This window comes from Terrapene carolina, unplaced genomic scaffold (genome assembly GCF_002925995.2).
Source record: "Terrapene carolina triunguis isolate 2854851 unplaced genomic scaffold, T_m_triunguis-2.0 Scaffold42, whole genome shotgun sequence".
In the NCBI taxonomy this organism is placed as follows: Eukaryota; Metazoa; Chordata; order Testudines; family Emydidae; genus Terrapene; species Terrapene triunguis.
In genome coordinates this window covers 22,916,014-22,931,221 of record NW_020664393.1, presented here as the reverse complement: position 1 = coordinate 22,931,221, position 15,208 = coordinate 22,916,014, and the positions used below count along the sequence as shown (strand labels likewise).

The 15,208-nt window shown below is 40.6% G+C and overlaps 1 protein-coding gene across 1 annotated transcript; it reads left to right on the top strand.

The window, feature by feature from the left end:
• Positions 1-9,868: 9,868 nt before the first annotated feature.
• Positions 9,869-12,367, top strand: RIPPLY2 (ripply transcriptional repressor 2). Its single transcript, XM_024193227.1, has 4 exons — positions 9,869-9,945; positions 10,132-10,207; positions 10,540-10,604; positions 12,202-12,367. The coding sequence occupies exons 1-4, from the start codon at positions 9,869-9,871 to the stop codon at positions 12,365-12,367; spliced, it is 384 nt and encodes a 127-aa protein (XP_024048995.1).
• Positions 12,368-15,208: the final 2,841 nt, after the last annotated feature.

The window sequence follows — 15,208 nt, the reverse complement described above, 5'->3', positions numbered from 1 at the left end:
ATCCGAAGAAGTGGGTTGTAGCCCACGAAAGCTTATGCTCTAATAAATTTGTTAGTCTCTAAGGTGCCACAAGTACTCCTGTTCTTTTTGCGGATACAGACTAACACGGCTGCTACTCTGAAACCTATAATCCCATAGCAAATAATATGCCCATTTAAAAAAAAGTGGTTTGTTGCATTAAACATTCTGCAATGTGCTGCTTACTCGTCTGGATGCGTTGTCTTTGCCATTTGCCAGAGTGTGCCTGGGGGCACACAATCTGGTGTTTGGAGTCACATCCTGTCACATGTGCACTGAGGGGCCTGCAGTGCATGCACACACTCTCTGCAGTCCTTGGCCAGATACCCAGAGTAGCAACGTGACCACCATTTAATGTTCAGGTGATCAACAGGTTTAAAACACTGTAGAGCAGGGATTCACAAGACACAAAGGAGAATTTTGTATCTCCAACTACTAGGTATATCCATAGGGGCATGCTGGAAAAGGAATCCTCCCCGCAGTTCCACAGAGCAGAGCCAAATCACTCTGTAGATATTACTTCATATTTATTGCTGGAGTAGACTCTTGAGCCTTAGCACCTCTATTGTGCAGAATGGGGCTAGTGAATCCATGCAGTATTCTATCTACCAGTCTACCCATCCTGTGTAATTGCACTCAAGGATCCCCATGGAACTTGGCTCTATGGCATGAAGAGGGTGCAAGGATATGTGGCTTCCTGAAAATTTGCCCCTCTCCTCCACGCAGCAGGGCTGCACCAGTTTTGTTTTTCCTGCAACCCTTCATACCAGCCAAGTAGATGGGAGAACAGATTTTTGCCCCTTAAGCAAAAAAAGACAGACTTTAAATAATATTACAGTCTAATTCAAAATCCAGGTGGGGTCTTTTACATTGTCTAAGGACAATATAACATAGGATTGAGGGGATGCAGGATCAGGTCCTTTGCTATCAAAATACTGTGGTGACAATTTTAAACCAATACAGACATCCTATGTGGTAAGAAAACAGCATATTAGGGCCATAATAGTAATACAATTATATCTTGTACAAAATGTACATTTTGTTCATATTTTGCTAAATTTTTTTAAAACTTTGCACGAAGTTGAATTTTAAACCTGTTCATACCCTGTTCTAACTTAAGATAATAATACTTTGTTATTCCTGCCAGCTTACAGCTCATAACCAAATTCTGTGCTTATGCACTGCCCAGTTATCAGAAACTATAAATTGTGTTGTGTTTATTGGATTTTTTGTTTAATTAATGGCCCGCCCTTACTCATACATTAGTAGTCCCAATGGCCTGATCCAAAGCCCAGATCAAAAGGCTTTGATTCAGACCCTAAATGTGAATCAATGTATGGGTTAGCTCCCATACACTCCCAGTTGATTTTAATAGTGTAGAATCTAGTCCATTGTATTCAGAATTATGTCTTCAAATTTTGTGCCACTCTGTTACTGGTACTTATAGATGCCAATTGCCATAGTAAATGAGCACCTTATAATCTTTGTTGCATTTCTCCTCATAACACCCCTGCAAGGTAGGGAAGTGCTGCTATCCAAATTTTACCCATAAGGAACTGAGACACAGAAAGACTGAGTGGCTTTCCCAGGCTCACAAAGGAAGTCTGTGGTGGAAGAAGGAATCAAACTAAGGCTAGGTCTACACGACGGAGGGGGTCGACCTAAGATACGCAACTTCAGCTACGTGAATAGCGTAGCTGAAGTCGCATATTTTAGGTTGACTTACCTGGCTGTGAGGACGGCGGCGAGTCGACCGCTGCCACGCCGCCGTTGACTCCGCTTCCGCCTCTTGCCGCGGTGGATTTCTGGAGTCGACGGCAGAGCCATCGGGGATCGATTTTATCGCGTCTTCACTAGACGCGATAAGTCGATCCCCAATAGATCGATTGCTACCCGCCGATTCGGCGGGTAGTGAAGACGTGCCCTAATATTTCCCAATCCCTGGCTACTGCCCTAACCACTAGACCATCCTTCCTCTCAAGCACTTTAGAAATAAGCTTTAAACTTGTTAATTTTTTTAAAAATAAGCATCTTTACCAATGGAAAATCAAAGTAAGGGAACATTCTTGTGCTAGCAGATAATGGAGAAGCACTAGGCTTTCTCAGATGGTCTGTGTTAAAGAAAATATGTGACGAGGTTTTCTCTAACACTCTGAGGGATAGACTGTGCAACCCTTACTCACACACTTATGAGTACTGTACTCACACAAATAGTCCCATTAACTTCAATAGGACTACTCATGTGAGTAAGTGCTTGCAAACATGAGTCAGTGAGAATATGAGAATAAGACTTTTTATTAGATCTCTTTATATATTACCTCGGGACAAATTGCAAGAGATACTGAGCACTTGCAAATTCCACTGATGTCAATGGGAATTGACACCACTCACCATTCTACAGAAGGCATACAATTGGGTAGTGCATTGAAGTTATTTTATTATGGGTAATGGTCATGTTGATGCTGCATAACTAAAGGGTATGTCTTCACTGCAATAAGGGTGTGTTCTTAAGTCGCGTTAGCTAATGCAGGTTAAAATAACAGTGAGAACACAGCAGCTCAGGGTTTTACTTAGGTTAGCAGCTTGCATTCAAGTCTAGAGGGTTTATCTGGAGGATTGCAAAGCATGATGAGATAAAATGAACTCTGTCTTATCCTCCGGACCCGAAAAATATACTAGATATTTCAAAGAAATACATAAAAGTGCGTTTCTATCGTTTGTATCAAACAATATGTAAACTATAATGGATTCTTGATGTATCAATATATTCCAACTAACAGTCGCAGGCGTATGGAAACAAGAGGTCTTCACTGATAGAGTTTATGCTACATTAAGTCAAAGGGCATAAACAGATATCTTGAATCAGGAACAAGTGTTGACTTATTGAGGGCACTGTCAAAGTCATACATTAGTAGGAGAAAATATGACAACAGCAAGAGGGCAAGTAAGCTCCTTACAAGAGGGAAAGCACCAATTTACAGCCATAAGTAACTTGAGTGGATTGATTTGTTGATTGAGTCTTATTCTTTTTTCAAAACCAAAATTACCTTTTAGTTTCATTAATGTATATAGGGCCAAAACATGATTTCATTGTACTTAGTGATAAAACTTCCACCTCAGAGGAAATGCTGAGCACCACCTAGACCTTAGCCCAGTTTTGGATACTTTAATAATATTCTGGAAACTTTTCATCCATACAAAATGTTTGTCAGGGTGGAAGAGTTGGCAACACATTGTGTGCTGTTCTTGTAAATGCATATCTTGTTTTCAAAGTATATAGGAAAACTGCATTTATTTCCATATCTGCAAATAAAAAAAAATATCTGATGCTATGTACTTTAAAGACAGTTAGTACCAGATTTTCAGTCAGGCATATGTAATTGCGTACATACATTTATATACACCTCATTTGTACATGCAAATCCCAGATGCGCAAATGAATCAAGAACTTGTATGCACTCATGAGTCATGACTAACCACCTAACTGGCCATATGTGTAAATAAATGCCTTATTTGTGTACACACATTGGATAGCTGCATGCATAAATTAGGCAGACACCTGACTTTCAAAATATGTCTGTAAAATTTTATCAAAACTGGCAACATGAAGAAGGAACTGGGCTATAAACTACCAATTACTAAGAAAGTGTTTTCCCCTGTTATCAGGATTTCCCCAGCTGACACAGTCTTAGCCAAAAGAAAAGTGACAAGCTAATTACACTGGACCTGATCCTTCATTTCTAAATTTATATAGATCTATGACCATAGTGATGGAACTAGCGGTGCTGCCGCACCCCGTGACTTGAAGTAATAATAACAACCCAAACACATGGTTTCTACCTTCAGCACCCCCACTATAAAAATTGTTCCAGTACCACTGACTCTGACTATATAAATAAGATCTGTAGGATCAGGCCCATACGTTTCATATGTAAACTGGTACAGAATATTTTACATAATGCTTTATGTTTTATTAATAACCAAGAGGTATCCATTGCTGTTCACAGAGAGGCTTCTATGAAGCCAGCTGAATGTTTTCAGTCCAGCTATTCCCATGTCCAAGTGTGATTAGCACTGTGTTGTCAGATCTTGCTCTGAGCCATTTGGGAACACGTTCCTTGTTTGTAATAGCACACTCATCTGCCCAGACCTCTGTGTTTGCTCTTCTATGTGTCCTATTAAAAGTATATTACATTACTGGGTGTTGAACTGCTAAAAGGTATACAAGTACTCCAAATCAATTTCAGTGAGTGAATTACCCTTTGCTCCTGATAAATATCTGCTTGATATGCAGAGCTAAATTGTGTTCTCAGTTGTATTGGTGTGAATCCAGAGTAACTCTATTTGAGTGACTTGTACTGCCCTTGACATTTTTTTAAATTAAATTTTAACAGTATTTTTTACAAAAATTGCACTGTGGCTGAATAAGACTGAATCCTGTAGGTTTACATGTGCAGCTGCTTTGATGGGATAGCTGTTAATAATAAATAAATCCTTAATGCTGACATATTCTGTATATTAGAGACTTTTGGAAGATGTGACATTTAATATAATCCCTGAGTATGTTTTGTTGTTATTTATGAAAAAAATAGAAAAGCCTCATTTGTTAGTTTCTGTTCCTTTCTGTTTTTAAAGCAGAATGTATTAGATCATGACAATTAGAATTACTCTATTAGACTTACCCTGGAGTTACATAAGTGTAATTGAGAGCAACATCTAGTCCAATATTCATATTGTGTATTTTTAAAAAGCTGAGCTACAAATATCTGACACAGAACTAGTATCTGAGGCATACAAAGAGAAAAACTGTGTTAAATTGATTAAGCAAGAATTAATGAGTGACAGCCTCAATCACAAAGATTCTCTTCACACTGCAGTCAGAACTATACTAGCTCCCACCAAATTTAAAAAAGGTTATTTATGTATTATTTTGTTAATCATACTTGACCACTATTTCTTAAATGGTTGTAGCATGGTTTTAATGTGGGTTAGTGTCTAGCATAGACAATACATTGTACTATGTATGCATTGCTAGCTAACATTCCTTTGCTTCCTTCTGTGCTACACAAATGAGGGAAGCAAAGGGGCCTATGACAGGAAATGAAGTTATTCTTCCATACTTTGTTTAACAATGCCCAGTCATACTCCAGTTTAGGTAGAACTTCTTGCCACTAGATCAGTCATAGTAAAGTATTGCAAACATAACTTTCTCTTAATAAATGGGACTTCACTGCAAAACTACAAGGCTATGAATAGTCATGTAGCATGTAAGCACACAGTGGCAACAACAGCTGCTAGTCATTATTTTCTCCTCATCTCTTCAACACCTCTGTGTTTCAGTTTGCTTTATAAGTGATAAGTCACTCTTTTCTCAAGAGTTTTTCTCATACAGGATAGGTATTAAAAGGACCTCTAAACTCTGGGGCAACTAAGGGTCACCAGCAAAGGAACTGAACTTTGTTTTTTTTTATTTGAACTGTGCATCCTCTCTTCAACCTCTCTCTAGATAAGGTGGCTCACCTTGGTAAATTACAAAATAAATTATGCTGTGGCAGTTCATCTCTGCTGTTTTGACAGAGACTCTTTTCTATTTTTCTTCTACAGACAACCTGGTGCCCATCTCTTTATTCTGTTCTAAGGCTTGTGTTGATGATTTTCTCAGAACTTAAGTGTGAGCTACAAAAACTGGTTCTCACTTCAGTCATGCAAAAATGTATTCTACCATCAGACAGTCTTTAGGCATCTGATTTTATGCACTAACTATAGGTTGTTCCATGCTGACAATTTGTAACAGAGAAATAAGAGAATTTGGCTTATGATCACACACTCAGATAACTGCACGGACTGCTTTATGCCCTCATCTTATCCAGTCCCCTGCTTGAGGATACAGGATAGGTATCTATTACAATGTAGTAGGAGCACTTTTTCTAGTTTAGTTTTAAGAACATAAGAACAACCATAGTGGGTCAGACCAAAGGTCCACCTAGTCCAGTATCCTGTCTTCTGACAGTAGCCCATGTCAGGTGCTTCAGAGGGAATGAACAGAACTGGTAATCATCAAGTGATCCATCCCCTTTCCCCCATTCCCAGCATCTGGCAAACGGAGGCTAGGGACACCATCCCTGCCCATTCTGGCTAATAGCCACTGATGGACTTATCCTCCATGAATGTATCTAGTTCTTTTTTGAACCCTCTTATAGTCTTGGCCTTCACAACATCCTCTGGCAAAGAGTTCCACAGGTTGACAGTGCATTCTGTGAAGAAATACTTCCTTTTGTTTATTTGTTTTAAACCTGCTACCTATTAATTTCATTTGGTGACCCCGAGTTCTTGTGTTATGAGAAGAAGTAAATAACACTTCCTTATTTACTTTCTCCACACCAGTCATGATTTTATAGACCTCTATTATATCCCACGCCTCTTTTCCAAACTGAAAAGTCCCAGTCTCACTAATCTCTCCTCATATGGAAGCTGTTCCTTACCCCAATCATATTTGTTGCCTTTTTCTGTACCTTTTCCAATTCGAATACGTGTTTTTTGAGATGGGGCGACCACATCTGCATGCAGTATTCAAGATGTGGGTGTACCATGGATTTATATAGAGGCAATATGATATTTTCTGTCTTGCTGTCTATTCCTTTCCTATTGATTTCCAACATTCTGTTAGCTTTTTTGACTGATGCTGCACATTGAGTGGATATTTTCAGAGAAACATCCGCAATGATCCCAAGATCTCTTTTTTGAGTGCTAACAGCTAATTTAGACCCCATCATTTTATATGTGTAGTTGGGATTATGTTTTCCAATGTGCATTACTTTGCATTAATCAACACTGAATTTCATCTGCCATTTTGTAGCTCCATCACCCAGTTGGATGAAAGAAATCCCTTTGTAGCTCTTCGCAGTCTGCTTTGGACTTAACTATCTTGAGTAGTTTTGTATCATCTGCATATTTTGCCACCTCACAGTTTATCCCTTTTTCCAGATCATTTATGAATATGTTGAATAGGACTGGTCCCAGAACAGACCCCTGGGGACACCACTATTTACCTCTTTCCATTCTGAAAACTGACCATTTATTCCTAACCTTTGTTTCCTATCTTGTAACCAGTTACTGATCTGTGAGAGAACCTTCCCTGTTATCCCAGGACAGCTTACTTTGCTTAAGAGCCTTTAGTGAAAGGCTTTCTGAAAATATAAGTACACTATATCCACCGGATCCCCGTTGTCCACATGCATGTTGACTCCCTCAAAGAATTCTCGTACATTGGTGAGGCATGATTTCCTTTTACAAAAACCACGTTGACTCTTCCACAACAAATCATGTTCAGCTATCTGTCTGATAATTCAGTTCTTTACTATAGTTTCAACCAGTTTGCCTGACACTGAAGTTAGGCTTACTGGCCTGTAATTGCCAGGATTGCCGCTGGAGTCTTTTTTAAAAATTGGTTATGTCACATTAGCTATCCTCCAGTAATTTGGTAGAGAAGCTGATTTAAATGATAGGTTACATATCACAGTTAGTAGTTCTGCAATTTCACATTTGAGTTCCTTTAGAACTCTTGGGTGAATGCCATCTATTTTAATCACTTCAACTTCATCCACTATGGGAGGGGAAAAAATTCAAATAACTACATATGTTGCAGTGTAGCAGAGTTACTATGGGAATCTTACACTTTAAATATTTGACTTCTTATCCTTAGTGAAATTGGGAAATTATAAAGCTAGTGTTATTCAGAAGGCCAGATGATCACAGTGGTCCCTTCTGGCCTTGGAATCTATGTATGATCCATTGTGTCATTTTTTACACTGAGAGCATCTTTTGCTTCAAAATTTGCTACATTCATACCCCTCTTAGAAGCCAATGAACAGCTCCAAGCTACAGATGGTGTACACCTAGTGATCCAATACATGAAGGTGATCTGGGCAGAGCACATCACAAATGTGCAGAGGGTTAAACGCATAGATTCGATAATTATTTCTCTTTCATTGTAAGAGCTTTGCTTTCTTCTCTCACTGGTTAAATAGCAGAAAGATATTAAGTCTTATCCACATTTCTGACTTGGAGCTCTGGAAAAAAAAGTTACAGACCTAACAAACATTGACTAATTTGACTACACTTACCACAGAGCTAACAATATGGACATTTTACATATGCTGCTGTGAATTAAATAGTGTGAACTGCATTGTGCCCATGGTACGGTGGAAAATGCATAAGGAAATTTCTATCCACATCTGCCCCTGGGCAGAACATTGCTTGTAACTAGCACCAGAAAGCCAATAGTTTCCCCCAAAGGGTGCAGACATGCCTCTGGGTTGTGTCACTGAGTATATTTCATTATTTTGGGGGCTGTGTGCTCCAGTCAGCTGGGCTGACCCAATATAGAAAGGAATGCATGCTACACCCTTTCAGAGGGTGGCAAAGCTGCTGTTGAAGCATGTATCCCAGACCCACGAGGAACTGTGAGTTCCTGCTGTTTGAATCCCCAAAAAGTGTTGTTATTTACTGGCTCTTCTGTTATGCTCATTGGTTGCAGCATCAGAACACGTAACACACAGACACAATATTGAATGCACCCTCACAACACCCTGTGAAGCAGGGAAATGATGTGGATTGTAGTTTAAAAGTCTGGCCATTTAGTACCACGTGCTGTTATTGCACAGCATACATTTTCAAAGGTATTTGTAGCTGTGCATTGGAATAAAGCATCATTGCCATATGAAAGAGAATGAATCAATAATCTGGATGCATGCAGTGCCTTGGGGATGGTGGTTGGGCAGGATATATCCTATAATTTAAGAAACTCCCATAAATTAAAAGAATTGTTGATATCCAATGGGAGAATATATAAAGTGCAAAATATTTTCTTTCCCTTGGTTAAGAAGGTAAATATTCACTAATAATAGGTGACGTGCAGTAGGATTGTACCACAATGCAAAGCCATTCCCACTGGACATTTCACTTTCTCCACCATCACTATGTGAAGTTCCTTTGTCTGCCTCTCAGCACTGTGTACTGCCCATGAAATGGTCAAAATGCAATTTTAAAAAGTTTATTTTTTACAAAGCTATACTGTGGCTAGATAAGATTGCATGCTGGAAGTTTGCATGTGAGAGCTGCTTTGAAAGGGATAGCTGTTAATAAAAATAAATTAATACATAAAGTAAATCAAATCATGAGGGTTGAAATATTTTATATATCAGAGACTTGTAGAAGAGATAGCATTTGATATAATTTCTAAGTATGTTTTGTTATTAAGGGAATAAATAAATACAATTTTAAAGGCCTCATTTTTCATTTTATGTTCCTTTATTTCTGCTGGGGCAGCATGGATTAGATCCTGAGCAGTAAGTAAAGCTCCTAGTCAAGCAGACAAGTATTTTTGCCCCAGAAGTGGTGGGTATTTTATTCCCCTCAGTGTTAGCAGCTAGGATAGTGCTTCAGTGCCTGCCAGCACCAACCCTTATTGCAAAAAGTTCACGAAACTGGGAGAGTCACTTAGTCTTTCCCACACTCGCCATTTCACAGCCCAGAAGCGTGGGGTTTTTTTCATGACAGCAGTCGTGTCTGTTCAAGTGTGATTAACACTGACTTGCCAAATCTCTCCCTGGGCCATTTGGGACTTGCACGCGTCCACGCTCCTTGTTTACCCTGATGTGCCTTCACGCGTAGCCTTTTTGTTTATCTGACTAACAAATGAAAGGGAGGGGGTGGACTCCTAAATAGTCATTAGGCGAGGACTATAAAAGCCCCTCAGCCTCGGGCTAGCGGGAGAACTGATCTACTTTAGGATCATCATCGGCAGAGCAGTACCACTCCCTCGTCGGATCTCGTGCTGTAGCGACGGAGCATGGAGAGCGGACACATCTGCTGCCGCCCTTCACTTCAGGGGTTTAGCTCCCGCAGATGTTCCAAAGGACAACACGGGTATCCGCACTTCCTCCAGCTCAGCGCACCCACGGCGCCTTCCTTCCAGCAGATCAACTGCACTAGTGATCAGAGCCTGGTTTCCCCATGCCTCTTCCACCCATCGCGCTGTGGAAACTGAGCAGCCAGTCTGGGGTTAGGTGAGTGTTCATCTCTATTTAACAGGCTGTTTCCTTGATTCTGCAGGGCCGGGGAATTCTGGAGGCCTTGGATCCCCACCCAAAGAGATGCAGAGAGACAGCTGAGAAGAAATCAAAGTGTGGTAAGTGTCTCAGATCTGCCAATAATTCTGTCCTGGCAGGGAGATGGAGAGGACCAAGCAGGTTTTCTTCTATCTGACACGTTCAGGGTACCGTGCAAGTCTGACTTAAAAAAAAAAAAAACCCAAAGCAACAAACTATCAATCTCCCAAACAAGGTCTGTTTGGGAAATAATCTGTGCAGCAGTAGTGAAGGGCATTTCTGAGGTTAAATGGCAATGTGTAGTTTAATAAACCGAGAATATTGAATACTGCAGTAAATTAACCTGTACTGTTTGCCCGGTTATATTTAACACCTGTGGAGTAAATTTTGTCTCCTCTCTTTTAATTCCTAGCTGTATAGTCCATATGGGATGACAGAAGCCTCAGGAAAACTTACCCAATATACACATCCAGTTAGGTAAGTTGCTATTCAAGGAATAACATCTCTATTAATCCTCTGATAATTAGTTTTACAGCTGTCATGATTCTGAAGCAGACTTTATGGGCTTTAGTCTCCACCCATATCACCAAATGTATTTGTGGTTGTATGTACATTAGATGGTCCGAAACCAGTTGAGCAAAGAGTACAGTAACCTTTTCCAGAAATGTGTTGTGCATTATAGCCCCTGTCCAGCAAAGCACTTAAGTACCTGCTTACTTTTAAACAGTGTGAGTAGTCCTATTGATATCAATGAAAGTACTCACATGTTTAAAGGTATGCAGGTGCTTAAGTGCTTTGCTGGATTGTGGCCTAACAAAATAAATGTTAAAAACTATCATAGTAATGATAACTTGCATTTATAAAGCTGCTTTTATTCCAGAGGATCCAAATGCATTTTACACTTTTCAAACAGAACTCTCCTCACCCATCCCCGAGGTGGAACTTGACAGCTGTTTGATAGCACACACCACTAACAGCTCAGGTCAGGAAGTAAAGATTACTATAGCTGAAGCTGTAGGGGATCTATCTGTTGCATGTAATGAGAGCTAGTCATTATGGTATCCAGGTGATTTAGGAAGGTGGAATGTAATTACACAAATTAGTATTTTAGGTAGGACACAAAGTGCTCACAAATTTAGGCCCCGATTCTGTACGCACTTGAGTAATTGTATTGACCTTGGTGGGACTACTTACATGCAAGCATGTGTGAGAGTCTCTGCAGGATTGTGGCTTTACACGCTAAAAGTGAACAGGAAATGTGATACTGACTATTTGAGTGAAAAAGATATGTTGTTCAGAAGAAAGATGTAGCCTAGTATAATTTGTTATTTACAACTGACTTAGAAAGTATTTTTGAATAAGTAAATAAACCTCCTCTTATATCTTTAATTTGTTTCTGTTATGGATGATATGTAACCAGTGTTCATGAATCATTGCACAGGGAAATATATTAAATGGTGCTGGTGACAAAGTGGTTAGTGTCCATTTATCTTTGGAAACTTGTGTCTCATTTCTTTGCTTTTTAAATTCACCTCCCATTTTTGCTTGCAATTTGTTGTTGTGATTAGTTGATATGATTTACACTATTAGTTGGATGTCCCTGCCAATAAGGTAGAAAAAAGTCTAATTGTCATCACTGGTGTTTATAATCTGTGGGCACAATATGGGAGATCAGTTTGAAAAACTAGATGCACCAGATACGAGTTGCATGTAGTCCACAAGTGGGAAGAAAATATAGGTTTTAGTTTCATCCTGAGAAATTACTCTTGCTCTGAATGCTTTCTTTCAATCTCAGGATTCAGGTTAGTTTTTGATGCTACATTTTGTATGGTAGTATATTTGAGGCTTCTACTGGATCTGTATTTTTGACAGGTATTTTGAAATTTAAAATTTATCAGATATTCAGATAAAAGAGAAACCTTTTCTAGTGCTGACTCAGCAAATGATTCTTGTGTAGGTTGGGGGGGAAGAGTTGGTGTCTGTTAGAAACACAGAAGACTTTCCTGGCCCCGGAGGCTGACCGACAAACACAAAGGATAATATCTAACAATAATAGATTGTATATTTGTTTCAGACTATTTTGGCCCAAGTCAAGGTGCTATGATTACTTATATCGAGAAGCTGAAGCACTTCTGAAAAACTTCCCAGTTCAAGCCACAATTTCCTTCTATGAAGACTCAGATAGTGAAGATGACAATGTTGAACTGGAGCAAGATTCGGGAATAGAATCAGATTGCTAACTATATGGAGTGCTAATACCACCTCTAAAACTTTCTAATTTAAACTTGATGTAAAAATGTATCATAGTATTTTTAAAGATAATTTATTTGAATGTAAGTTATTGGTAATAAAAAAAATTGAAATATTTTGTACATGTTATAGTACATTTGTCTGTCTTTTCTAGTCTAAGGATTGTTTTTGCTTTTAGGGGAGAAAAGGTACACATTTGAATTTCTTAAAACAGCTGAATAATTTATTCTCATGAAGCCTGACACATTTAATATATTAGAGTTAAAAAAAAAAAAAATTCTAGCTCCTGGACTTTGTAGTCCATAACTGACACATTCCCAGATTGCAATTTTGAAACAAGTTGCCTGATTATTCCTTCCTTTACACCAGTTTTATGATGATGTGACTCTATTGACTTCACTAGAGTAAAAATGGTGCAACTGTGTGGAAAAACAGGCCCAGTAGAGTGGCTACGTAATGAAAGTTTTCTTTATAGTTTAGGTGAAGCAGTTCAAGTAATTAATCTGGAACAAATATTCTTAGCCCTGGTCTACACTGGAGGTGGGGTGGGGGCGGGATCGATCCACATTATGCAACTTCAGCTATATGAATAACGTAGCTGAAGTTGACATACTTAGATTGACTTATGGTGGTGACTTCACCGCGGTGAGTCGACTGCTGCCGCTCCCCTGCGGCGCTGGAGTACAGGAGTTGATGGGAGAGAGCTTGGGGGTCGATTTATCGTGTCTAGACTAGATGCGATAAATCGATCCCCATTGGATCGATTGCTGCCCACCGATCTGGTGGGTAGAATAGACATAACCTATGAGCAGGGGGTTGGACTAGATGACCTCCTGAGGTCCCTTCCAACCCTGATATTCTATGAACCTTAGATCATACACTCACTGATGAAATTAAGTGCCAGTGGCGGCTCTATGTATTTTGCCGCCCCAAGCATGGCAGTCAGGCAGCCTTTGGTGGCATACCTGCAGGAGGTCTGCCGGTCCCGCACCTTCGGCGTACCTGCCACCGAAACCGCGGGAACGGCGGACCTCCTGCAGGCATGTAGCCGAAAGCCGCCTGCCTGCCGCCCTCAGGGCGAGCGGCAGGCCACCCCCCGCGGCTTGCTGCCCCAGGCACGTGCCTGGAGCCGCCCCTGTGAAGTGCATACATGTGCATGGAAACAGTTTAAAAAAAAAAAAAAAGACAAACAACATAACTTTTTCAGTGTAAACATAGGGAACCAAATTCTGCTCTCAGTCACACCCGTGAAACTGGAGACAGAATTTAGGCTTGCAAACTGAATCATGCTCTCAGATACATGGGCTTATATTGCTGGATATATAAAAATAGTTACCGATCATGCATGTAAACCAGACAACAGCACGAAGTAAGGAGCAAAATTGTGCTCTTACTGACTAATGGGGTTTCACTGCTACACCTACAAGTAGAATTTGGCCTGACATACAGTAATACATGCCTGCAAATGTGAAGACAGCTATAAATTAATATAATTTATAAATTATAAATATATAATTTATAGCCGAATAACCATTTGGGGTCCAAGTCTGCCACCCGCACTCATGAGTAGTTCTGTGCTCAGTCAGTATTCCCCCTGAAATTACTCACAGAGTAAGGTACAACACAGTGCAATGATAGCAGAATTAGACACTTGATTAAATTTTTTTTTTTTTTTTTCACAACTGGTCCATTCTCTCCATTTCAAAACCTTCAATGTGTGACCTGGCTGCATTTGCCTGAATTTGCAAGAGAACCTGAAACAATAAATATGAGATCTGAACTACTCGGTTGATTTCAGTGTGTGCTAATTCTGATGTCAACGATGATACTTCATACCTCAACATTAACAACTGTACTGTTCATCTAAGCATGTAAGAAAGGAGTATTCTATAAGGCAAGATTGCATAGTTCTTCCTTACTGACCGCTCATTTTTGTGCTGAAGTTGGGTGTGATTGGTTTAATTTTCTTTCAAGAGTTTGGGAAACTGTCAAGCCTATTAGCAGACACCCTGTTCTTTCTATGTTTTATACTGTACCTCAAGGTCACTTGAAAAGTTACAATGCCTAATTGTGGACCTTAAATTTGATTCGAGGCAGAATGTCTTTGCATCATGCTCAGGTTTTCTCTCTCCTCCAGATCAATGCAAATAGCTCTTTTCTTCTACCTCTTAAGGGTATACAAGCTTAGCTTTCTTATGACATCTCACTCGTGATAATATTTTAATAATAACAATATTGTACACTTATAGGGCACTTCCAATCTGAGGATTTCAAGCACTTTACAAACAGTAATGCATTAAACTTCAAAATACTCTTTGGAGACCATATCCATGGCCCATTCCAGGGAGGGGTGGGAGGTCTTGGCCACTTTTAGCCGATTCCGGGGGCTGTTTTAGAAGAGCCAGGGGTGGGGCCATCTGAGTCAGTGGTGTCCCGACAAAAAGGTAACCCGCGGAACGGCGCACCAAGCAGGGCCGGCTCCAGGCACCAGCCGACCAAGCATGTGCTTGGGGCAGCACCTGGTAAGGGGCGGCCAATCTTGGGGGTGGCGGGGAGGGGCACTCAGGGTTTTTCTTTTTTTTGGATTCGGTCGGGCGGCGCGGGGGGGGGGGGGGGTTGTTTTTGTTTTGGCGGCTGGGGGTGCTGGGGGGGGGATTCGGCAACGGCGCTCCGCGGGGGTGTGTGTGGCGGCGTGGCGGGGTGCTCCGCGGGGTGTGTGTGTGTGTTCGGCAGCGCGGCTCAGTGGTGGGGGTGTTTGGCAGCGCGGCGCTCGGCGGGCGGGTTCGGCAGCGGGGCTCGGCGGTGGGGGTGTTTGGCGGCGCGGCGCTCGG

Excerpts from the sequence above, each read along its gene's own strand:
- RIPPLY2 (XM_024193227.1), top strand. The coding sequence starts at position 9,869 with ATGGAGAGCGGACACATCTGCTGCCGCCCTTCACTTCAGGGGTTTAGC. Across the intron at positions 9,946-10,131 it reads TGTTCCAAAGGACAACACGG|GGCCGGGGAATTCTGGAGGC; the intron begins GTATCCGCACTT and ends TTGATTCTGCAG. Across the intron at positions 10,208-10,539 it reads TGAGAAGAAATCAAAGTGTG|CTGTATAGTCCATATGGGAT; the intron begins GTAAGTGTCTCA and ends TTTAATTCCTAG.